The sequence below is a fragment of the Ovis aries genome, chromosome 13 (assembly GCF_016772045.2).
Source record: "Ovis aries strain OAR_USU_Benz2616 breed Rambouillet chromosome 13, ARS-UI_Ramb_v3.0, whole genome shotgun sequence".
NCBI classification, from domain to species: Eukaryota; Metazoa; Chordata; class Mammalia; order Artiodactyla; family Bovidae; genus Ovis; species Ovis aries.
Genome location: NC_056066.1, coordinates 38,929,382 through 38,955,931, shown reverse-complemented (window position 1 = coordinate 38,955,931; position 26,550 = coordinate 38,929,382). Strand labels below are relative to the sequence as shown.

Genomic DNA, 26,550 nt, shown 5'->3' with positions numbered 1-26,550 from the left:
TAGTAATTGACTGTATATATATTAATGTATATATGTCAATATCACTTTTCCAATTCACCCTACCACACCCCCCACACCCCCATTTACCCCTTGGTATATTTGTTTTCTATGTCTGTGTCTCTGTTTCTGCTTTGTAAACAAGATTGTCTGTACTTAATTTTTCAGATTCTACATAAATACATTAATATATTTTCTTTTCTCTTTCTGGCTTACTTCACTCTGTATGACGGTCTCTAGGTCCATCCACGTCTCTGCAAATGGAACAATTTTGTTCCTTTTTCTTGGCTGAGTAATATTCCATATATATATATATATACACCACATCTTCTTTATCCATTCATCTGTTGACAGACATTTAGGCTGTTTCCATGGGTCTATGATTATTTCACTTTTGGAAGATTTGGTCTGAGGTTCCGAAGGGCAGACTTCCCTGGTGGCTCAGACGGTAAAGTGTCTGCCTACAATGCGGGAGACCTGGGTTTGATCCCTGGGTCGGGAAGATCCTCTGGAGAAGGAAATGGCAACCCACTCCAGTACTCTTGCCTGGAAAATCCCATGGATGGAAGAGCCTGGTAGGCTACAGGCCATGGGTCGCAAAGAGTCGGACACGACTGAGCGACTTCACCTCACCTCCGGAGGGCAAGGGGTGGATTCTAGAGCATGGTGACTGCTCCATTAGGAATGAAATCTCATCCCAGCCCTCTCTTTGAAGTTACTTCTCTCTGTTGCGACCCAGGCTATTAGACAAGTTGTTCACCACGCAGCCAATGCAGGAGCCACCCAACCTTGGGCTTCATCAGAAAGCTTAAGACTGGTACCCATGTTCTCATTTCCTGCATTTATAAGGGTTATCGAATTCAAGGACAAGCTGAACAATTCTCCCAAGAATTCTCGCGTCACTTACTTTTGCAAAAAGCAGTAGATATTTAAAGATCTAAAACTACAAAGAAGAAAACCACCTGAGGATGACTCAGTTCTTTTCCAGTGGAAAGGTTAGTTTACAAGGCACATTTAGAGAGCAGCCTGATTCTTCTTAAAAGAGACATGTTCTGGGCTATTGATGTCCTCTTTATAAATCTTCCAAAACAAAACTACTGAAAAGGGCGCTAGTAGTAAGGAACCCACCTGCCAATGCAGGAGATGTAAGATATACGGACTCGATCCCTGGGTTGAGAAGATCCCCTGGAGAAGGGAATGACAACTCACTCCAGTATTCTCTCCTGCAAAATTCCATGGTCAGAGGAGTCTGGCGGGCTGTAGCCCATAGGATCGCAGAGTCGGACGCGTCAGAGCAACAGACACACACCCACCCATACACAAGGTATTAGGCTACTTACTCCTCCTCTAAAACAGTCCTTTCTTCTGACACTCTGTTCATTCTGTGTATCCATCACTGCCTAACAAATCACACAAGACTTGGTGGCTGAAAACAACCAGCATTTTATTATCTGGTTTCCGAGGGTCTGGAATTCAGGTAGGGCTCATCCTCTAAGGTAATGCAGTGTTATTTCACTGCATTCTACTGCTTACAAGTGAGACTCAAACCTAGCCAGATGCAAAGGGAAGAGAGTAGAGTTCACCCCTGGACGGGGTGGGAGGATAAAGAAAATAGGCACAGTGGTGATGATGGTGTGTCTGTCTTTGGAGAAATACAGTGTCCCCCAGCCTAGAGTTAGCTTGTAGAGCAGATGTTTCATTTAAGGAAGCCATGGACAGTCTCGTTTCCTAGGTAAATCAGACAAAGCATTTCTAAGGTGTTTGTAACACAGAGGAGGGGAAGAAAGCATCAAATCTGTGGGTGTGTTTTTTTTTAGCCCATATGCAACTTTAATTTAAGCTCCAATACTTTGGTCACCTGATGCAAAGAACTGACTCATTAGAAAAGACCCTTATGCTGGGAAAGATTGAAGGCAGGAAGAGAAGGGGATGACAGAGGATGAGATGGTTGGATGGCATCACCAACTCAATGGACATAAGTTTTAGTAAACTCCCGGAGATGGTGAAGGACAGGAAAGTCTGGCGTGCTGCAGTCCATGAGGTCACAGAGTCGGACACAACTGAGCAACTGAGCAACTGAACAACAGCAAATGCACCTTTAAAGAATATAACACTTGGAAAGCACTTCGTGAACTATAAAATACAGCCTAACTTGTGGTCGTTCAAAGCAATTTGGAAACGTCTCTGAAGTTCTATATCTCTGAAATTCTGACATATTATCAATGGAGATGACACTCTCCTTGGCAAGTTTTATCTACTTAACAAATACCACTAGAGCCACCCTAGGAAAGTATTGGGGTAATTCTTAGAGTCTTTTTTAAATAGAAAACTTGGAAAGAAAAAACCATCACCAAGACTAGCCTTATAAACTGTTTCTCTTTGGAAGAGGCACTAAGTACAGCTGTGGGCAAGGAATATTTGCCTTGGGCTGCGGTTTAGGAAAGAAAACACAACAAAGTAGGAGCCAGGTGAAGGCCATGGCAAACCACTCCAATACTCTTGCCTGGAAAATCCCATGGACGGAGGAGCCTGGAAGGCTGCAGTTCATGGGGCTGCGAAGAGTCGGGCACGATTGAGCGACTTCACTTTCACTTTTCACTTTCTTGCATTGGAGAAGGAAATGGCAACCCACTCCAGTGTTCTTGCCTGGAGAATCCCAGGGACAGGGAAGCCTGGTGGGCTGCTGTCTATGGGGTCGCACAGAGTCCGACACGACTGAAGCGACTTAGCAGCAGCAGCAGGAGCCAGGTCACCGGTTACTCTGCTCTCTCTGGAAAGGATGGTCCCATGGACATCCCAATACAAGTCCATTCATGAAAGCTGAAGTTTATTTCTTCTAGGCTCAGCCAAGTCTCATTTCACATCTTCCTGGGTTTTGTCCATTTTAGCTCTGATTTTTAAAACTATCTTCGATGCAAGGTTGACATATATAAACATATCTGTGACAAATCTATATGTATGACAGCCTTGAATCAAGAATTTATAAAAAGAAAATGCTTATCTCAGGAAATTTAATAATGTTGGAACGCTATGTGCTATTATATTCTTTTTTGGGATGTATAGATGTGTTTCAGAGAAGGCAATGGCACCCCACTCCAGGACTTTTACCTGGAAAATCCTATGGATGGAGAAGCCTGGTAGGCTGCAGCCCATGGGGTCGCTAGAGTCGGACACAACTGAGCGACTTCACTTTCACTTTTCACTTTCATGCATTGGAGAGGGAAATGGCAACCCATTCCAGTGTTCTTGCCTGGAGAATCCCAGGGACGGGGGAACCTGGTGGGCTGCCGTCTATGGGGTCGCACAGAGTCGGATACGATTGAAGCGACTTAGCAGCGGATGTGTTTATGGAGAAGGAAATGACAACCCACTCCAGTGTTCTTGCCTGGAGAATCCCATGGACGGGGGAGCCTGGCAGGCTACGGTCCATGGGGTCGCAAGAGTCGAACACAACTTGGCGACTACACCACCACCACCAGATGTGTTTAGAGAGGGGTGAACATTTATCCCCTGAAGTGTTTTGATTCCCAAACTGTTTTCTTCTGTCCCAGCTCTGCGCATGTATTGCCTGCCACATTCTGTCCTTTTTGTAATGGATTTTCTTTCCTGGACCAGCAGTGAGCAGATACAGACAAGTGCCTCGGGTGGCTAACGAGGTTTCTCTAGGCACATGCGCCCTCTGCTGTTGCCATGGTGAAGTGCACTTTCTTTACAGCACAGAGAGCTCTCTGGGTGAGGGGGATTCTGCTATTCCAATACTAGTCTTTTTTTTTTTTTTTTTTTAATCTCTGCAGGACTCCTTTTACCCCATTCGCTGTACTTGCTACACATCATCTACAAGAGGAATGACCTTTCAGGGTTCCCTTCCTTCTGTTTTGAAGCCTCGGGTCCCACATGCATTCCAATATTTCCACCCAGGACAGGACTTGTCTGTCTAGGGTGATGTCTGGTTTGGGTCACCCCACACCCCCGAGAGTCCTGTCCTTTGCTCCAGATTTTCTCTGCTGTCTCTGCCCAGTGCTCCTGACAGGGATGGGCTCAGAGACGCCTGGCTGGACTTGGGTGTTTATCTCATTACTCACAGGAAGTCCTCCCCCGGTTTCAAACCCCACTTACTAACTCTGTGACTTGGGACAAGCTCACTTAACTTCTCAGAGCCTGTGTTTACTTGCCTGTAAAATGGAATCAAGGCACTCCTTTCACAACACTGTTCAGGGGCCCTGAATGGAGTGACGTCCATAAAGTTTCCAGCACAGTGGGACCTGTTTTTCTTTTAATCACAGCCTTTTCAAAAATTCTCATCAGAAAAGCTCTATTCAACTCAGGCTTTTTTTTTTTCTTTTATAACCACCCTCGGAAAAACCAAAAAAACAACATCTAGGAGCAAAACTATTTCTTTTCGGTCCCTGAATCCAGCTCCTCTGGGATCACTGTTATTCTCAGGCTTTTTAAATGTAACATTGTCCTCTGTGATTTCAAGAGCAAAAGGAGCAAGATAATGCTGTTTGGTTTTCTGCATTTTGTTGTTGTTGTTATTTAATTGGAAAAAAATTAGAAGAAGATCAGTTTGAAATTAAAGTAACCAACAGACCAGAAGCAACAAACTTTCAAAACAAAACACCAAATGGCCAAAAATAAGTCAGTCTTAAAAGTACAATTTACAAAATTGCATATTTCATAAAAACAAAAACATGAAATGCTTTTCCTTCTAGATTAGACTGTTTCCTCTCCAGAAAGAGGAGAAAAAAGCAACCAATGATGTGAGATTAAAACAAAACATAACTGTTATCCATCCCAGCAACAGGCTTCCCAGGTGGCTCAGTGGTAAAGAATCTGCCTGCCGATACAGGAGACTCAGGTTCAATCCCTGGATCGGGAAGATCCCGGGGAGGAGGAAATGGCAACCCACTCTAGTATTCTCACCTGAGAAATCCTACAGACTGAGGAACCTGGTGGGCTATAGTCCACAGAGTCACAAGGGATCAGACCTGACTGAGCAACTGAGTGTGCACACGCACGTGCGCACACACACACACCAGAAACATCTAAAGAAATGGCCCACAGGGCATCAAATGTGGAGTGTGTGAGCTGTAAAAACTTGGGCACATAATTTAACTTTTCTAGGACTCAGTTTCCCCTTCTGAAAGTTAGGTGCTATGAGTCACCAATTTGGGGGTCTTTTGCTATCTGAAGTTCCTTGTCTATATAAATGCTCATGAAAATTTAATTCACCATCTTGTCTGAATACCAATACTGTACCTGTTTTATAACACCTCTCAGGGAAGCAGGTTCATGCAGATAAGTCACAAATTTGTAAATGCCCAGGGCAGTAATACCCCTTGCATTTCGTCTCTTTAGGAGATAAAGTATCAAAGGAGACTTCATTTTTCCTCCCCTCAAAATAGAAATCTACTCAGCAACATCTCAGAGACATGATTTTTTCTTATCATTGAAAATATAGCTTCTATAGTATTATTTGCCTTTCTGGGAATTTCATTCGATTTGGAGGAAAATAATACCCTGTAAGACTGGATTGTAGCATGTGTCACTTGTAATCAGAGATTCCAAGCCTCCCAATATTCAATTATATTTTTGTCTGTTTTTAAGAGTGAAATCTGACTTTAAAAAAAAGTAAAAGCCTAGGGATGTTACAAAGCAAGGCTTTGCTCTCCTTGAGCATTTTCTTTGTTTATTCACAGTATTCTTAAGTCCATGTGGAATGACAACTGCACCAGAGCCATGAAAGATTTCATGTGAATAGGAAATCCCCCATCACAAAGAAGGTTGATTCCCAGCTGGACACAAATGCAAAGTTAGAGAAAATATTGGCAAATGTTCCTGCTGTGAGTCAAGATGCTGCAGTTTCATATCTAGCCGACAATTTATAAAAGCCTCTTTAATCCCTATAGTGCCATTTTAAAACGTGTGAAGACAGCAGAGGTCAGGTTTCAAGCCTTTTCCTCAGCGACATTGGGCTAGCGCGCCCCGGCTCTGCACTGGGGCAAAGACTCAGCAGACAGGTGAGCAGCAAAGCAAGGCAGCAGGGGCCAGGCGAGGGAATGGGAGGAGCTCCCTGGGCTCAGAAGGGAAGCGGGTGTGTGGACCTGGCCACCGGGGTGGAGGTCAGCCCCACTCCCGGAGTACAGCTCAGTTAGAGCTCCAGCCCCCTCGTCATCAGCGTCCTTCCCTGACCAGCTTCAACAGGATTTCCACAGCCTCTGCCTGCATCCTCAGTCCTTTCATAGGCTCTGCATGTAAACAGAATGAATAAAACAAAAAAACCCAAACCCTCTGCCATTCGTGACGGAGAAACGAGGATTAAAAAGCACTCCCCTCTTGTTTCTAAGATCAGAATTAAAGGTGTCCATTTTCACCATTTCTATTCAACACAGTACTGGAAGCCCTAGTCAAAGCAACCAGGCAAGGAAAAAAAAAAAAGTATCTACTGGAAAGAAAAGAGCAATCTCTGTTCAGAGATCACATAATCTTATGTTAGATAATCCTGAATATTCTGCAAACAATTAGAACTAAGAAAGAATCCAGCAAAGTTGCAGTGTACAAAGTCAACACACAAAAATCACTTGTGTTTCTATACCCTCAAAATGAATACAAAAAGTAAATTAAAATAATTCCACTTACAATCACATTAAAAAGAATATAATATGTAGGAAAAAATTTAAATTTTGCCAAGGGGGCAAAAGACATACACTAAAAGCTAGAAAATGTTGCTGAAAGAAATTAAGATGCAAATAAAGGGGAAGACATCCAGTGTTTATGGACTGGGAGATTTCATATTGTTAAGACATCAATACTAACCAGATGAAATGCAATCCCTAAGAAAATACCAATGTCATTTTTTTTGCAGAAATCAAAAAATTCACCCTAGAATTCATATAGAATCTCCAGAAACCCTGAATAGCCAAAACAACCTTGAAAAAGAAGAACAGAGTTGGAAGACTCACACTTCCTGATTTAAACCTTACTGTAAAGCTATAGCAATCAAAACAATGTGAAACTGGCATAAAGACAGACATGAAGAACAACAGATGATTAGAACAGAAAGCACCCAAATAAACCCATGCATATACGGAGAAATAATTTTCAATATGGGTGCCAAGACGGTTCAACGAGGCAAGTCCTTACAACAAAGATCTCTGACTTTCCTAGCACAAAGACGTAGTGCTAGGAAAACTGGATATCCACGTGCAAAAGAACGCAGCTGGCCCCTTAACTTATACCATATACAAAAATCAACTCAAAGCTAAAATTATGAAACTCTTGGAAAAAATATAGGAGGAAAACTTCAAGATATTGAGTCTGGCAATGATTTCTTGGTATGACACCAAAAGCACAGACAACAGGGGAAAAAAATAGATAAATTGGACTACATCAAAATTAAAAACATGTGTGTCTGAAAGGACACAAGCAATTAAGTGAAAAAGCAACCCACAGAATGGGAGAAAATATTTACAAAGCATGTAACAAAAGGATTAATATCCAGAATACAGAGAGAACTTCTACAACTCAATAACAAAAACAAACAACTAGGTTTAAAAATGGCAAAAGACTTGAGTAAATATTTCTCCAAAGAAGATATACATAAAGTGGCTAACAAGCGAATAAAAAGATGCTCCATGTAACTAACCATTAGAGAAAGGCAAATCAAAACCACAAAGAGACACTATGTCATCTATCAAAATGACTATTATCCCCCTCCCCCAAAAAACCCCACAAAAAACAAAATAACAAGTGTTAGCAAAGATGTGGAAAAACTGGAACTCTTGTGAACTCTTGGTGGGAATGCAAAATGGTGCAGCTGCTATGGAAAACAGCATGGCAGTTCCTCAAGAAATTAAAGAATTATCATAGAATTACCATATTATCTATGGTAATAGAATATCTGTGGTAATAGAATTACCATGTTATCTAGCAATTCCACTTCTGGGTATACACCCCTAAAAACTGAAGACAAATATCTCTTTCAAAGAGATATTTGAACATGCATATTCATAGACGCATTATTTACAATAGTCAAACAGTGGAAGCAACCCAAGTGTCCACTGACAGATGAACGGATAAATAAAATATGGTATTACATACAATGGACTACAATTTAGCTTTTAAAAAGTGGGAAATTCTGACGCATGCTACAATATGGTTGAACTTGGAGGACATCATGCTAAGTGAAATAAGCCAGTACTTCATGTGGTAAACACACAGTGGTATTTATGCTATATGAAGTGGGCTGACAAACAAGACAAATACTGCAGTGTTCTACTTATATGAAGTACCTGCTGCTACTGCTGAGTCGCTTCAGTCGTGTCCGACTCTGTGCGACCCCATAGACAGTAGCCCACCAGGCTCCCCCGTCCCTGGGATTCTCCAGGCAAGAACACTGGAGTGGGTTGCCATTTCCTTCTCCAATGCAAGAAAGTGAAAAGTGAAAGTGAAGTGGCTCAGTCATGTCCGACCCTCAGCGACCCCATGGACTGCAGCCTTCCAGGCTCCTCCGTCCATGGGATTTTCCAGGCAAGAGTACTGGAGTGGGGTGCCGTTGCCTTCTCCGATATGAAGCACCTAGAGTTGTTAAAATCAGAGACAGAGTGGAATGGTGAATGCCAGATGCTGAAGTTATTGTTTATTGGGTATTTGAGAAAGATGAGAAGAGTTCTGTGGATGGATGGTGGTGATGGCTGTACAAAAATCTGAATGCTGCTGAACTGTGCCCTTAAAATGGTTAGCATGGTAAATTCTGTTATATATACTGGAGTGGGTAGCCTTTCCCTTCTCCAGGGGATCTTCCCAGCCTAGGGGTTGAACCCAGGTTTCCTACATTGCAGGTGGATTCTTTACCAGCTGAGCCACCAGGGATACTGGAGTGGGTAGCCTATGCCTTCTCCAGTGGATCTTCCTAACCTAGGAATTGAACTGGGGTCTCCTGAATTGAAGGTGGATTCTTTACCAACTGAGCTATAAGGGAAGCCAAAATTCTGTTATATGTCACAACTAAAAGAGAAGGAAAAAGCTATAACCAGTTTGTTAGCTGGAATTCTTTTTGTTAATTAAAGATGAGAATTTGGCAGTCCACCAGCAACCCAGCCTTACAAATAAAAAGAGAAGACAGTTAAAGGCAGGGTGGGGCGGGGATGGGGCAGTGCACCTCGGCCCTCGCCCCACGACTGCCTCCCTTCACTCCCTTTCCTATTTCATCAACTCGCTGCAAAAAAATGAGTGGTAGACTTTAGGGCACAGAAAGGATGGAGGCTTGAGGACACCTAGGAAACTGTTTAATGAACTATCAACATCACAAAAATATTTGTGTATTTCTATTTCAGAGGGAAATTGTGCAACCAGATTTCCTGGGTATTTTCCTACAGCCATGGGGAGGGGGAGGATCATACAATGGTAGGGGGGTCAGGGGTCACAGGCTCTTGGAGGCACTGAGTCCCACACCCACCCACACCCTCCATCAGGAGACAGAAAGTTCCTCAGCCTGCTGACTCTTGAGAATCAGGCTCTGTCCATGGATGCACCTGGGGCCATGCTGTCCAGCCCTAATTAGGTTGACCTTGAGCAGGTCAGCTCACTGGTGCGGTCCAAGCCTCCGTCTTCCCCATGTCAAACGGATATAAGAAGACTGCCCAGCTTTAGGACCGGCAGGAGCAGGCCTGATAAGACAGCACATGGACTGTGGAGACTCAGCAAAGGCCACTTCTCACCAGGACTTCCAGGACAGTCAGCCCTCAGGATTCCATCGACAGGCTCCTGCCAAAATCAAGTGGCTTCTTCAGTCTCCATGGAGAAGTCCTCAGCCTTTCTCCATCAGACTCGGAAACCCTGTGTTAGAGGGCACCACACGTGAAAGTCCCAACCACCCAAAGGGCTCTGTCTGCTGGGAAGACAAGCAGCTAAGAGAAATGAACCAGCATCATCCCTTGAGCGGAAACGTTTTCAACCTATGCACATCCTCTCATATACTCTATTTTTGACTGCATTTTGATACGGCGCCTGGGGGCTTCTGGGATCTTAGTTCCCTGACCAGGCATCAACCCTGTACCCCCTGCATTGGAAGGCAGATTCCCAACCACTGGACCGCCAAGGAAGTCCCCCCCTCCGATACACTTTCAGTCATCTCCAGATTACTCATGATCGCTAATATAAGGGAAACAGTTGTTAATACAAGGTAAATGCTACCAAACAGTTGCTGTGTGCTAAGTCGCTCCAGTCGTGTCCAACTCTTTACGATCCCATGGACTGCAGCCTGCCAGGCTCCTCTGTCCATGGGATTTTCCAGGCAAGAATACTGGAGTGGGCTGCCATTTCCTTCTCCAGGGATTGAACCCAAACCTCTTATTCTGCATTCGCATTGGCAGGCAGGTTCTTTACACTGGCGCCACCTGGGAAGCCCAAATAGTTGCTGGTACACAGCAAATTCAAGTTTTTGTTTTGGGGGAGTTTCTGGAATTTTTTTTTTTTAATGTTTTCGATCCACAATTGGCTAAATCCACAAATGCAGAACCAGCAGATAGAGGGCAACAATAACGTCCTCCTCCTCACAAGATATGAAGATGACCTGGACTGGGGCGATGGCCAGGAAGACTCAGAAACACAAAATGGGTACCACACCTGTTCATTTCAGGGCCTGACACATGGTACTCAATAGCACTTGGAAAGAATGCAAGGGTTTCACTCCCTTCTAACCTCTTTTCTAGGATAGGAATGCTTTTCTCGGGCACTTCCAATTCCTCCGCACGCCACGGTGGGAGCAGACCTGGGGGTGGGGGTGGGTGATGGCTTTTTCCATCTAAATATTCCTCTCCATCTCCTGCAATATTGGGCTTCTTGATCTTTCCCCCCCTCCTCTACTTGAAAAATACCACTTTTATCACATGTTGCTCCAAGAAAAATACAATGTGCCCAGAGCACATTCCTGTCTGACTTCCTCTGGAAACACAAGCCAGGGTTGGTTCCACTGACGGCGAGTGTTGTCACCCATTTTCTTGAACAATCCCAAGGCTCTCTCCCACTTCAGTACCCACCTGTGGGGGGCAAGGGATGCTGGAGCCAGTTCAGACGCAAGATGAGTTCAGAAACCTGAGCTCTGCCCGCACCAGTCTTCTGGGGGGGAAGAAAGAGTAGAGATCTGCAGAGATCCCCAACTCCTGCCTCGGCAAGACAGCAGTGGTTCCACGGGACAGAACCCCAGGGTTCCAACAAAGGAACCACCAAGGTCACAGTGCTGGTCAGGGGGAAAGCAAGGGCAGGTCCGTGAGTTTTGTACAAAGCTAAATTTTTATATTTTTAATAGGCTGTGATCAGTATCACTGCACTATTTAGGGATCTGAAAGTTTTACTACTCTTTTCCCCATTCAAGTCATCTGGTCTCTACCTATCCTGAGTCAGCAGAATGAGAAGCAGATGGTTCATTAAGGGTCAGCCTCTCCAGGGACCCATCGCCGTGGCGATCGCAGAAACCACTGCGGTGGTTTAATGGCCAGCACATCTCCAACCCAGCAGTCTGCCTGTCATTTCTCTAACACTTCTCTTCCCATTCTCAGCTTCCATCCACTGCTGGGAGGGTGCTGAGAACTCCCTGCCCCGAGAACGAGGCAGGAGGGCAGGAGAGAGGCGATTCCTATTGGGCACTTTGACCACACAGTAACCACTCACCACCGAGAATACCCGACTCTACTTCTGACCATGTGAGCTGGTCACACTTCCTGCTCATTTGATCAGTTTCCAACTTTACATCCTGCTATGGGTTGAATGTGGAGAAGGCAATGGCACCCCACTCCAGTACTCTTGCCTGGAAAATCCCATAGACGGAGGAGCCTGGTGGGCTGCAGGCCATGGGGTCGTGAAGAGTCAGACACAACTGAGCAACTTCACTTTCACTTTCATGCACTGGAGAAGGAAATGGCAACCCACTCCAGTGTTCTTGCCTGGAGAATCCCAGGGATGGGAGGAGCCTGGTGGGCTGCTGTCTATGGGGTCACCCAGAGTCGGACACAACTGAGGCGACTTAGCAGCAGCAGCAGCATGGGTTGAATGATACCCCTCCAGAAAGATCAGTGAGAGACCTGATCCCAACACCACACTGAACAGGCCCTTTATTTGGAAGTAGGGTCCATGCAGATTTCATCAGGTTAAGATGAGGTCTTTGGATGGTCCATAATCTAATATGACTGGGGTCCTTATAAAAAAGAAATTTGAACCCACACATGTAGAGAGAGGACCATGTGCAGACGCGGAGAAAGGACTCTGTGCGAGGATGGGAGCGGAGACTGGAGCCCTGTGTCTGCAGGCTGAGAACTGCCCGAGGCCACCAGAAGGCAGGAGAGGAATCCAGACTGTACCGTCCTTGGCACCTTCAGAGGGAGTCACAGCAGCCCCCAGAAATCTAACATACTTCAGTATTTTCACTAAAAGATGCTCTGAAGACGTGACAGGATGCTGCTAAGAGCAGGTCCTGGCATTTGACAGACCTGGTTTGTATTTTGGCTTCCCCATTTTTGTGCTGTGTGACCACACACAAGTTACTTAACCTTTCTGTGCCTTGGGTCTATGATCTGAAAAAACAGGGAAAATAAAATCACTTGCTGTGTCCCACAGGGACAATACATGAAGTAACCATGTCATGTATTGAGATGAAGTAAGGCATTCAGTGACCCTGGCTGGTGTGACCGTCACTTGGGATCTTGAAACCCTTGTCAGAGGAACTTATATCTCCTGTAGCCCATGGCGTGTTCCATGGTCACACGACCCTGCAGTCAGGAAGGCCCCACTCTTGGTTTAATGTTCTGCTGACACCTTCTTGAAATTATTAATAATTTTTGACCAGGGGCCCCCATTTTCATTTTGCCTAAGTGAAGTTGCTCAGGCATGTCCGACTCTGCGACCCCATGAACTGCAGCCTACTAGGCTCCTCTGTCCACGGGATTTTTCATTTTGCCTGGAGCCTCGCAAATTATGTACTGGTCCTGCCTGGCCCCTCCAGTCACATATGTGGGTTGAAAGCTTATGGTCCCCAGTGTGTGCAGGAGAGCGTCTTCTTTAGACGTGAAGTGACTTTTTCTGGAGGCTGCATTCAAATATCCCAATGTCTTTCAGTTAAGTTCAGTCACTCAGTCATGTCTGACTCCTTGCAGCCCCATGGAATGCAGCACACCAGGCTTTCCTGTCCATCACCAACTCCTGGAGCTTACTCAAACTCATGTCCATTGAGTTGGTGATACCATCCAACCATCTCATCGTCTGTCATCCCCTTCTCCTCCTGCCTTCAATCTTTCCCAGCATCAGGGTCTTTTCAAATGAGTCAGTTCTTTGCATCAGGTGGCCAAAGTACTGGAGTTTCAGCTTCAGCATCAGTCCTTCCAGTGAATACTCAGGGTTGATTTCCTTTAGGATGGACTGGTTGGATCGCCTTGCAGGTCAAGGGACTCTCAAGAGTCTTCTCCAACACCACAGTTCAAAAGCATCAGTTCTTCAGCACTCAGCTTTCTTTATAGTCCAACTCTCACATCCATACATGACTACTGGAAAAGCCATAGCTTTGACTAGACAGACCTTTGTTGGCCAAGTAATGTCTCTGCTTTTGAATATGCTATCTAGGTTGGTCATAGCTTTTCTTCCAAGGAGCAAGTGTCTTTTAATTTCATGGCTGCAGTCATCATCTGCAGTGATTTTTGGAGCCCAAGAAGGTCAAGTCTCTCACTGTTTCTATTGTTTCCCATCTATTTCCCATGAAGTGATGGGACTGGATGCCGTGATCTTTGTTTTCTGAATATTGAGTTTTAATCCAACTTTTTCACTCTCCTCTTTCACTTTCATCAAGAGGCTTTTTAGTTCTTCTTCACTTTCTGCCATAAGAGTGGTATCATCTGCACATCTAAGGTTATCGATATTTCTCCTGGCAATCTTGATTCCAGCTTGTGCTTCATCCAGCCCAGCATCAGGCATGATGCACTCTGCATATAAGTTAAATAAACAGGGTGACAATATACAGCCTTGATGCACTCCTTTTCCTATTTGGAACCACTCTGTTGTTCCATGTCCAGTTCTAACTGTTGCTTCCTGACCTGCATACAGATTTCTCAGGAGGCAGGTCAGGTGGTCTGGTATTCCCATCTCTTGAGGAATTTTCCACAGTTTGTTGTGATTCACAGTCAAAGGCCTTGGCGTAATCAATAAAGCAGAAGTAGATGTTTTCTGGAACTGTCTTGCTTTTTCGATGATCCAATGACTTTAATCTCTATCTTAATTTGAGTGTTACGTGCACTTAAGAAAAAATGTCTCTCTTGCAGAAACTTGTTCCAGGTTTGAGGAAAAGAATGAAGAGACTTCATGGCCTGAGCCCCAGTGCCCTGGGCTGGTGCTGCTGAGAGAGAGGTGGCTCCTACAGAAACTGGCAAGCTGCCTCACAACAGGCAAGATTTTATTTTTAGCTCAAAGGGATATTTGGCCTCTTTAGTCACCGTGCCCAAGCCTTCAAGAATCTTCGTGCCTTAACTGTTTAAGTCAACAAAGTTGTATTAAGTCCCTGCTAGAGACGATGTGGAGAAAAGGGAGCCCTCCTATACTGCTGGTGAGAACGTGAACTGGTGCAAGCCCTATGGAGCACAGTGTGGAGATGTCTCAAAAAACTGAAAATAAGAACTATTATATGTCCCACTCCTGGGCATGTACTCAGAGAAAAAATGTAATTCAAAAAGACACATGTACCCCAGTGTTCTTTGCAGCACTATTTATAATAGCCAGGACATGGGAGCAATCTAAATGTCCACCCACAGATGAATGGATAAAGATGTGGTATATATACACAATGGAATATTAGTCATAAAAAGGAATGAAACTGGGTCATCTGTAGAGATGTGGTTGGACATAGAGTCTATCATGCAGAGTTAAGTCAGAAAGAAAAATAAATATCATATATTAGCAAATATGTCTGGAACCTAGAAAAAATGGTGCAGTTCAGTTCAGTTCAGTTGCTCAGTCATGTCTGACTTTTTGCAACCCCATGAACCGCAGCACACCAGGCCTCCCTGTTCATCACGAACTCCCAGAGTTTACCCAAACTCATGTCCATTGAGTCGGTGATGCCATCCAACCATCTCATCCTCTGTCATCCCCTTCTCCTCCTGCCCTCAATCTTTCCCAGCATCAGGGTCTTTTCAAATGAGTCAGCTCTTCGCATCAAGTTTCAGCTTCAACATTAGTCCTTCCAATGAACACCCAGGACTGATCTCCTTTAGGATGGATTGGTTGGATCTCTTTGCAGTCCAAGGGATTCTCAAGAGTCTTCTCCAACACCACAGGTCAAAAGCATCAATTCTTCTGTGCTCAGCTTTCTTTGCAATCCAACTCTCACATCCATACATGACTATTGGAAAACCATAGCCTTGACTAGATGGACCTTTGTTGACAAAGTAATGTCTCTGCTTTTTAATATGCTGTTTAAGTTGGTCATAACTTTCCTTCCAAGGAGTAAGCGTCTTTTAATTTCATGGCTGCAGTCACCATCTGCAGTAATTTTGGAGCCCCCCAAAATAAAGTCAGCTACTGTCTCCACTGTTTCCCCATCTATTTGCCATGAAGTGATGGGACCGGATGCCATGATCTTAGTTTCCTGAATGTTGAGCTTTAAGCCAACTTTTCACTCTCCTCTTTCACTTTCGTCAAGAGGCTCTTTAGTTCTTCTTCACTTTCTGCCATAAGGGTGGTGTCATCTGTATATCTGAGGTTATTGATATTTCTCCCGGCAATCTTGATTCCAGCTTGTGCTTCTTCCAGCCCAGTGTTTCTCATGATGTACTCTGCATATAAATTAAATAAGAAGGGTGACAATATACAGCCTTGATGTACTCCTTTTCCTATTTGGAACCAGTCTGATGTTCCATGTCCATTTTTAACTGTTGCTTCCTGACCTGCATACAGGTTTCTCAGGAGGCAGGTCAGGTGGTCTGGTATTCCCATCCCTCTCAGAATTTTCCACAGTTTCTTGTGATCCACATAGTCAAAGGCTTTGGCATAGTCAATAAAGCAGAAATAGATGTTTTTCTGGAACTCTCTTGCTTTTTCCATGATCTAGCGGATGTTGGCAATTTGATCTTTGGTTCCTCTCCCTTTCTAAATCCAGCTTGAACATCAGGGAGTTCACGGTTCACATATTGCTGAAGCCTGGCTTGGAGAATTTTAAGCATCACTTTACTAGCATGTGAGATGAGTGCAATTGTGCAGTAGTTTGAGCATTCTTTGGCATTGCCTTTCTTTGGGATTGGAATGAAAACTGACCTTTTCCAGTCCTGTGGCTACTGCTGTTTTCCAAATTTGCTGGCATATTGAGTGCAGCACTTTCACAGCATCATCTTTTAGGATTTGATATAGCTCAACTGGAATTCCATCACCTCTACTAGCTTTGTTCATAGTGATGCTTCCTAAGGTCCACTTGACTTCACATTCCAGGATGTCTGGCTCTAGGTGAGTGATCACACCATCGTGATTATCTGGGTCCTGAAGACCTTTCTTGTACAGTTCTTTTGTGTATTCTTGCCACCTCTTCTTAAAATCTTCTTCTGTTAGGTCCACACGATTTCTGTCCTTTACTGAGCCCATCTTTGCATGAAATGTTCCCTTGCTATCTCTAATTTTCTTGAAGAGGTCTCTAGTCTTTCCCATTCTATTGTTTTCCTTTATTTGTTTGCATCGATTGCAGAAAAAGGCTTTCTTATCTCTCCTTGGTATTCTTTGGAACTCTGCATTCAAATGGGAATATCTTTCCTTTTCTCCTTTGCTTTTCACTTCTCTTCTTTTCACAGCTCTTTGCAAGGCCTCCTCAGACAGCCACTTCGCTCTTTGGCATTTCTTTTTCTTGGGGATGGTCTGGATTCCTATCTCCTGTACAATGTCACGAACCTCTGTCCACAGTTCATCAGGCAGTCTGTCTATCAGATCTAGTCCCTTAAATCTATTTCTCACTTCCAGTGTATAATCGGAGAAGGCAATGGCACCCCACTCCAGGACTCTTGCCTGGAAAATCCCATGGACGGAGGAGCCTGGTAGGCTGCAGTCCATGGGGTCGCTAGGAGTCAGACACGACTGAGCAACTTGACTTTCACTTTTCACTTTCATGCACTGGAGAAGGAAATGGCAACCCACTCCAGTGTTCTTGCCTGGAGAATCCCAGGGACGGGGAAGCCTGGTGGGCTGCCGTCTCTGGGGCTGCACAGAGTCAGACACGACTGAAGTGACTTAGCAGCAGCAGCAGCAGCAGTGTATAATCATAAGGGATTTTATTTAGGTCATATCTGAATGGTCTAGTGGTTTTCCCCACTTTCTTCAATTAAATCTGAATTTGGCAATAAGGAGTTCATGATCTGAGCCACAGTCAACTCCCAGTCTTGTTTTTGCTGGCTGTATAGAGCTTCTCCATCTTTGGCTGCAAAGAATATAATCAATCGATTTCAGTATTGACTATCTGGTGATGTCCATGTGTAGAGTCTTCTCTTGTGTTGTTGGAAGAGGGTGTTTGCTATGACCAGTGTGTTCTCTAAGCAAAACTCTTATTAGCCTTTGCCCTGCTTCATTCTGTACTCCAAGGCCAAATTTGCCTGTTACTCCAGGTGTTTCTTGACTTCCTACTTTTGCAAAAAATGGTACAGATGGTCATATTTGCGAAACAGAAATGGAGACACAGACACAGAAAACACACCAAGGAGGAAAGGCGTCGGGGTGGGTGGAATGAACGGAGAGGTTGGGACTGACCTAGATACACTACTATGTATGAAACAGATAATGAATGAGAACCTACGGAATAGTACAGGGAGTGCTACTCAGTGCTCTGTGTTGATCTAAATAGGAAGGAAATTCAAAAAAGAGGGGATATATACACATACAGTTGATTCACTTTGCTGTACAGCAGAAACTAACAACACTGTAAAGCAACTATATTCCAATAATTTTTCTTAAAGTACCTGCTATAGATATGTCAGTGCTATTCTGGCAAAAACCAGACAAGCCTATAACTTTCCCAGTGCGTCTCAGATGCAGACAGGTCCTGAGACGAGGGACTGACAAATGGAGCAGGACCCCTTGAGATCGACGGCTATGAACCCTTGACATGCTTGTGGTTTTCCAGCCTGTCCACCTTCCTGGGACAGACATAGGCCAGGGGATGCGTTCAGACAGGGGAGTCCCCTGAGAGAGACGACAACAGAATTCAGGTTTATGCCAAAGAAGGGCTATCACCCTAGACCCCAAAATCCAAGCTGGGAAGAAGGCAGGTGAGGATGTGACATGAACGAGGCGCGGGGACCCGGTGGCAGGGCCAGCGGATTGTAGAGCAGGGCAGGGGCTGAGCCAGAGCAACTCTACAGGAAAAACAAAGGTTCACATCTCATCATCGCAACAGAGGACGAGGTGGATTGAGTCTCCTCACCAACGGCCGCTGGGAAACTCGTCTGCTGAATGTTAAAGTCTTCTGAAAATGCTTTAACTGTTACAGTATTTTACCCCTGCTTCTGTGCTGGGTTTTCATACGGTGTGTAAATATGCTTAGATTGTTCATATCTTGGTCCATTTTCCCAGCACTCACTACAAAAAAGTTTCCTCAAAGGTAGTTTTGTTAAATTGAATCACACCCAAGTATACAGCTAGATAAGAACCTTTAGTTCAGTCAACCTTCAACAACTATGCTGCCATGTTTATTGATTTTTGTCTCTATTTCTAGAATGATGTTTCATTTACAAAGCATCAAAATCTCTGAGAACACAGTCTTGGTTCTCAAGTGAGGCTCTTTTTCTCTCTAGAAGAACTGAGTACAGCTTCCTCTGAAGCATTCCATTTATTTCCTCAATCATTTTCCATGGGGTGTACAGGGAATTCTTCAGTACAGTAAATACCAACTAAGACCCAGATGTTTAAATGAACTATGGAAAAACAATGGTGAAAAAATGCTACTTTTTCATACTGTTCACTTTCTTTTACCCTTAATGTTGATCATTTTTTTCTCTTGCAATTGTTATTTTAATGGTTTCTTGGTACTTACACTAAATGAAAAAAATACTGTAGGAAAGTAAGTGAGAAAGGGAGAAACAAATATTGCCTATTAACACATATATATATGGAATCTAGAAGGATGGTACTCATGAACCTATTTGCAGAGCAGTAATGGAGACACAGACATAGAGAACAGACTTATGGACATGATTTGGGGAGGAGGAAGGAGAGGGTGGGATGTACTGAGAGAGTAATATGGAAGCATACATTACCATACGTAAACTAGATGGGACTTTGCTGTATGACTCAGGAAACTCAACCCAGGGCTGGGTAACAACCTAGAGGAGTGATGGGGAGGGAAGTTGGGGGGAGGTCCAAGTGAGAGCGGACATGGGTAAACCTATGGCTGATTCATGTTGATGTTTGGTAGAAACCAACACAATTAGTGAATACTGTAAAGCAATTATCCTTCAATTAAAAGTAAATAAATTTTAAAAATACTGTAGGAAAAAACTAAGAAAGAGATTGATTTCCACCTCATATCAACAGTTAAAATTAGATCTGATGATAGATCTCTTGAGATCTTAAGTCATAATGTTTAAAATCTCATGTCAGAAATATCTGTAAATGATATGACTGACGAGGCCTTAATCTCCAAAATATACAAACAGCTCATACAACTCAACAACAACAACAACAACAAAAAACAAACCCAATCCAAAAATGGGCAGAAGACTTAAGCAGACCTTTCTCCAAAGCAGAAATACAGATGACCAACAGGCAGATGAAAAGATGCGCAACATCACTAATCATGAGGGAAATGAAAGTCAGAACACAGGGAGGTATCACCTCACACCTGTCAGGACGGCCATCACCAAAAGCAAGAGAGGTGACAAATGCTGTTGCGGATGTGGAGAAAGGAGAACCCCTTCTGCACTACTGGTGGGAATGTAAATTGGTGCAACCACCACAGAAACCAATATAGAGATACCTCAAAAATCTTACACAAGAACTGCCACATGGTCGATTCCAACTCTGGATAGTTATCCAAAGAAAATGAAAACAGGAACTTGGAAAGATATCTGCACCTCATGTTCACTGCAGCACTATTTACAATAGCCAAGACATAGAAAAAAACCTAGCTGTCCATTGATGGATGAAAGGATAAAGATGTGGTTCAGTTCAGTTCAGTCACTCAGTCGTGTCTGACTCTTTGCAGCCCCATAAACCACAGCACGCCAGGCCTCCCTGTCCATCATCAACTCCCAGAGTCCACCCAAACCCATGTCCATTGAGTCGATGATGCCATCCAACCATCTCATCCTCTGTCGTCCCCTTCTCCTCCTGCCCTCAATCTTTCAGCATCAGGGTCTTTTCTACCGAGTCAACGAATCACATCAGATGGCCAAAGTACTGGAGTTTCAGCTTCAACATCAGTCCTACCAATGAACACCCAGGACTGATCTCCTTTAGGATGGACTGGCTGGATCTCCTTGCAGTCCAAGGGACTCTCAAGAATGTGGTACATATATACAATAGAGCATTATCTAGCCATCAAAAAGAGTGAAATCCTGCCATTTGCAAAACATGAATGGACCTTGAGGGCATCCAACTAAGTGAAATAAGTCAGATAAAGAAAGACAAACACCTTATAATCTCACTTATATGTGGAATTTTTAAAAAACACACACACAGCCAAGCTCATAGATGAAGAAGACAGACTGCTGGTTGCAAGTCGCAGGTGCAGGGGCTAGGGACAGGGGATGAAATGGGTGAGGGTGGTCAAAAGGTGCAAACCTCCAGGTATAAAATAGGTAAGTCAGAGAATGCAGTGAACAGCATGCTGACTACAGTTAATAATACTGTATTGCATATTTCAAAGTTGCTAAGTGAAAGTCACTCAGCTGTGTCCAACTCTTTGCGACCCCATGGAATTCTCCAGGCCAGAATACTAAAGAAGGTAGCCTTTCCCTTCTCCAGGGGATCTTCCTAACCCAGAGATCGAACCCAGGTCTCCCGCACTTTTTGCAGGTGGATTCTTTACCAGCTGAGCCACAAGGGAAGCCCAAGAATACTGGAGTGGGTTGCATTCCCTTCTCCAACGGATCTTCCTGACCCAGGAATCGAACCGGGGTCTCCTGCATTGCAGGCAGATTCTCTACCAATTGAGCTATCAAGGAAGTTGCTAAAATAGATCTTAAAAGTTCTCATCACACACAAAAAAATTCTGTAACTGTATAGTGACAGATGCTACATACATGAAATTAATATAAAGTTGTTTGTTAGAAAAAAATTCACAAACTGGGGGTAGTCTGGGTCCTGGCCAGTCACAACAAGTTCTGAATGGTCCGACTCACCATCAATGCAGGCGCTTTCTCTTCCCTTCCAGGCCCCTGGACATGGGCCTCTAGGTTCTGCCTTGACCCATTCTACTTGTCCTGTGGCCTGTCCCTGGGTTAGTTCACTGACTGCCCCACTCTGGTCCCCTCAGCATCCCGGTAACTCCCCAACTCTGGCTCTTCACTGACAATTTCTATCGAGGTAACATACAAGACTTTTAAACTCAACAGGTTAGAAGTCACACTCAGTATTTCTTCCCCACTCTCCACACATGCAGAAGGACACACACACACGCTCACTCAGGAATACCCACCCCATCTGATTGGTCCATTTTTCTCAAAACATTCCTTTCCTTGACCTCTGTGACACCATCCTATTAAATACAGATCTCTAAAGGAGCCCACATATCTTCTAATCTTTGGAATAACCTATGAAACAAATCTGCAGACACATCTGCTCAGCACTGGAGACCTAGAAATGTCTCCACCCAAATGCAGATAGATGTTAAATTCACCCAGCCTGTCTGATCACAGTATCATCTTTCCCAAGGCTCCTCCTAGCCCACCACTCTCCTCTGAATCCCTGAAATACACACTAGAATCCTCTATTCAGCCTGAATAGCCAGGGGTACCAATGGGTGAAAAGTACCTAATAGATCGCAGGCAAGCTCTGATTCAAAAACAACTGCCAGCAATGGGTGTGTCTGAATTGGGGGCTTCTGAGGCACTGTTCGGGGAGGCTGGGTGAGCTCTGCCTGCTTACGCAGCCCAGGGAGCCCACTCACTAGGGCCTGTTTGCACTGCTGACCGAAGAACTCCAGGTCCCTCAGACCTGATCACACCCAGGCGTGGGATGGGGGAGTACTGATTCATGTTAATCAGATGCATGCGTGTGCAAATGCTAAGTTACTTCAGTCATGTCTGATTCTTTGAGACCCCAGGGACTGTAGCCAAGCTCCTCTGTCCGTGGAATTCTCTAGGTAAGAATACTGGAGTGGGTTTCAGTTCCCTCCTCCAGGGGATCCTTCTGACCCCACAGAGATCAAACCCATGTTTCCGAGGTCTCCTGCATTGGCAGGTGGGTTCTTTACCCACCTAGCACCACCTGGGAAGACTAATCAGATGCATAGAAGCTGGCGAGCCAACCATTCACTCTAAATTTACAAGGGGGGATTACTCTGCCTTTTAAATGTCCAGAACATATATTTTTACTCTTCTGTGCACTAGTGTTCCTTGAACACTGCCTAGACGTTAGGAGGTTTTGCATGAACTAAGCAATTTCCCCAAGTGGACCCCTTAAGAATGCTGGATCCGGAAGACGCTTCCTGGTTCTGGGGCCAAATGAAGTCGGCAAACATTCCGTATTACGGAGTCCTCCTGAAGAGTCCCGATGCACATAATAATAACAGCACTGAAAAGTCCTGCAGGGGAAACCCTGCTTAACCCTCTTACTTCTCTAAAACATTTTACCCCTGTGACTCTGTAGTAATTTCTCTGGAAAAGTGCCTCTGAACACACCACTGTGTAAATTCTGTTCCGGACATACACTTCATGGTGTGTGTGTATCTGAGTCTGGCCACCTCCAGCAAGTCAGCAGTGGTTCCGCTAAATGAGTTCTGGGCCTGGGGCTCTGCTTCCAACTTTGGTGCTTTGACCTGCCCAGGCCTCTGTTTTTCTACCTACCAAATGGAATTATTAGTGTTGTTGTGACAAATAACTGTGATATTATCTGGAAAAGCATTTTATAAAGCCCTAGAATAATATGAGTATCTGATAAGGATATACTTATTGCTCTGCAACTCCTCCAAATGCTTTTTACAGAAGGAAACTTCACGAAGTGTTAGGCAGTAAGAGCTTGGCTTTCAACCTTAGGAAATTCAAAGACAGAGGTCGAGCAGGGGCCACTGAATACGGCTCAAAAGTAATTGCTTCCCAGGTGACTCTGTGGTAAAGAATCAGCCTGCCAACGTAGGAGACAAAGGATGCGCAGAAGACGCAGGTTAGAACCCCCAGTTGGAAAGAGCCCCTGCAGTAGGAAATGGCAACCCACTCCAGTATTCTTGCCTGCAGAATCCCACGGACAGAGGAGCCTGGTGAGCTACGCTCCATGGGGTTGCAAAGAGTCAGACAGGACTGAGCGAACATGCACGCACAATACATACCCAAGGACTTCGGGTGCCTGACCAGGGAAAGGCGGCCGGAGTTCAGCTGAAACTACTAGGAATCTGGCAGCATCATCAGACCTGGATTGACACGAGGAACAGGACAGAGCCTCTGGTGGAATGTGGGCAGTGCCTGTGCTAATTGGGCCCAACTGTGGCCGACCTCTCAGGGCTGCATACCCCCAGACAGAGGAGAAATGAGTTTTATCTGTCTCCTCCAAGAGGAGGGGGAGGATTTTTGGCAAACTGGGAGGGGGACCTGGGGTGGGTTTAGGGGAGGGCTGCTTAGACATTCTTTCTAAACAAACACATACCTGCAGCTCTAGAGGGAGTCAAGCTGCTTGCATCTATTTCTGCATGGGGGGGGGGGCGGGAAGGGAGGGCTATTTTAGATCTCCTTCTTCCCTTAGAGAACATGTTTGCAGCAGGGAGAGGGTCTCCAGACAAAGGAGGTCACAGTAGCAGGGCGTCCTCCTGTCCCCAGCCTCCAAAGGCTGAGAGCAGAGTCCCCAAACCACAAAGCTCCTGTCAACCACCAGTGTTCTTTCTGGAGTCCCGAATAGGAGCCCCACCCCCGCCCCCCTCAATCCGAGGCCACGATGCTGTGGAGGTGCCAAGGCAGGGACAATGCATGTTTGTTCTAGAGACAGAACTGGAATTGGAGGCCAAAAAGGAAATGCCCACCTCTATGTGCACTCATAAAAATACTCTCGCATACTTGAACTGGGTAAAATAGCCCCAGTTCCACAGTCAAAAAGCATAACCTACATGGGAAAATAATCCGAAAAAGAAAGTATCTCTGTGTCTAACTTTGCTGTACACTTGAAACTAACACAACAGTGTAAATCAACTATCTTGTTTTTTAGAGCCATAGTAAAAACAAAAGAACACGACTATATATTCAGTATAAAGCCGCACTGCCTAAACTGCAGCATGCCACTCTGCCAAGGCTCAGAAACCCCCAGGTGGGGTCTAGACAAACAGGGCGGTTGGAAACACTGTTTCCACCGCACAGTGACGCAAGGTCATAACCACAGCCAGTCTTGATGTAAAACGTTGACATTTTGTTCAGGGGATTTTTCACATAAAATTTGATGGTTTTCAACAGTGCATTAAAATATTATTTTTGTTAATGACCGAGTTCCGCCAGCTGTTTGTGTTTGCTGCAATATTTACAAAGTCCTGTTGGTCGGAAGAGTGCCCTGGGGTTTCCTTCCAGCTGACAGCACGTTCCTAAGAAACCCCACTGTGCCTGAAACCCTCAGGGCTGCAAGAAAATACAGCCCCCCAGCTTTCGGGTTTTCGTGGCTTTCTGTCCTGAGTTAGGAACCCCCCCTGCACTCCCCTGCACTCCTCCTCCACTAGAGAAACGAGGCGCCGGTGAGGGCCCGAGGGGGCGGCGGGGTCAGTCTCGCCTGTATTTCTTGGCAACACATCACAGGCTTTAAAGTTGAATTCTGCAAACTCTCCGAAGTTCCGCGGCCGTCGGGGGCGAGGGGCGCGGGTGGGTGGACACTGCGCTGGTGGGAGCCGAGTCCAAGTGTGGAGACCGAGCCCGGGGATGGAGGGGCGTGGAAGCTTCAAAGTGTGAGAGTGACCCCCTCCCTTCCGCTCAGGAACCCTAGGCTCCTCCGCCTGCCGCACCGCCATCAATCACGGCGACAGCCCCTTCGTCCCCCGGCCGGCCTCTCCCCCGGGGGAGTGGGTGAGGGGAGGAAATCTCTAGCCAGAGCGTCTGCCCCTACCACTGGCCGAGCGCGCCGACCCGGTCTGCCCCGGGCTTGCGACCCCCGCTCCAGGTTGCGCGGCGCAGGGCGCACTTGACAGGCCGTCTGCATCCCCGCGGGTCCAACTCCATTCACGTCCCGGCGGCCGTCCGCCGTCCGCGCGCGCACCCCGAGCCCCCGCGCCTGCAGCCGCGGTGTCCCACTACCCTCCGCGCAGAGGCCCCGGGAGGAATCCCGCTGGGAAAGACCACCCTGGCCCAGTCCCGGCGCCCCTACTCCCTGGTGCCCCCTTCCCCATGCGTCCCCACGACCCCACAGCCGCCCGATTGCCAGGCCCCCCAGGTCTCCTCCGGAGGGGAGGAGCGTGCGAAGACTAGCACCCTGCGCCCTGAACCCTGCAGAGCCCCTGCCGGCGTGCGCCTGTTGGAGGGGGGGGGTCTCCGGGCGCTTGGGGTGCAGGTCCAGGGGGTGGGGTCTCCGCTGCCGCCGCCCCTTACCTCGCGCAGGCCCTCCCCGCAGGTCTCGGAGAGGGGGGCGACCTGAGCCCCGCGGACCGGCGCCGGGCTGACTTTCCCCGCCCGGGAGGCGCTGTTGGCGGAGGAAGAGGAGGCAGGCGAGGGAAGGGCTTTGTGTCTGCCTCGCGTCCTCCCTCGGCTCCAGCGCGGGTCATCCCCCTCCCCCAGCCGCCCTCCCGAACTCTGGAGCGATGGGGCGGGGGAGCCGAGGGGGCGAGGAAGGCGCCTGCGCGACCCGGGTCCACCCCCGCCCTTCCCCCTCCCCCACCCCGTACCGCCCACCCTGCGCCCCGGGACGCGCAGCCTCTACGCTCACCCCGGCAGCCGGCGCCCCGGCGGCAGGGCGGAGAGCTGCGGCAGAAAGTTGATCTAACCCGGCGCGAACCCCGCTGGCCCGGCTCCCGACCCGCCTCGGCGCCGCCGCCGCGCTTTGCTCGCTCCCCCGGGGAGGGCCAGGCTGTTGTTCCCGAAGACAAGGCCCAGCGTCCCCTTTCGATCTGCTCATGTCCCCGGCTGCACGAACGCGTGCACCCCCCTCCACGGAACGAGCCCCACCGCCCCGCCACGGACCCCGATCCGCCGCGCAGGCTGGGAGCCCTAGTCCCGGAGGCCCGAGTGGGGCGCGGCGCTTTGTCCCCGCTTTGAACGCGCCAGGTGCCTGCCGCGCGGTGTTGTGCTCGTCTTCACTGGGTAGGGGGCCGCCAGGGTTTGTTTCTGCATGAGCAGCCCAGCCCCTGGCCCGCGGAAGTGCGAGGATGTGGTTTGGCTCCGCGCTGGGAGACCTTTCTCACTCCTGGTTGGGGCGACGCGCACAGGC

General features: G+C 46.5%; 2 protein-coding genes across 20 annotated transcripts in view; both read right to left on the bottom strand.

Annotated features, from left to right (window-relative positions):
- Positions 1–26,166, bottom strand: part of RIN2 (Ras and Rab interactor 2) — a 205,114-nt gene extending 178,948 nt beyond the window's left edge. For 17 of the 19 annotated variants that reach the window (XM_060397495.1, XM_042229613.1, XM_042229612.1 and 14 more), the window contains exon 1: positions 25,716–25,886. The gene's annotated coding sequence lies outside the window, so the exon portion shown is untranslated. Of the gene's footprint in view, positions 1–25,715; positions 25,887–26,049 lie in introns of those variants that run through there. The other 2 variants (XM_060397492.1, XM_060397505.1) reach the window with 1 other exon arrangement.
- Positions 190–17,208, bottom strand: LOC132657631 (uncharacterized). Its single transcript, XM_060397507.1, has 2 exons — positions 3,449–17,208; positions 190–3,408 (listed from the first exon to the last, which is right to left on the bottom strand). The coding sequence occupies exon 1, from the start codon at positions 17,122–17,124 to the stop codon at positions 16,204–16,206; it is 921 nt and encodes a 306-aa protein (XP_060253490.1). The 5' UTR covers positions 17,125–17,208; the 3' UTR covers positions 190–3,408; positions 3,449–16,203.
- Positions 26,167–26,550: the final 384 nt, after the last annotated feature.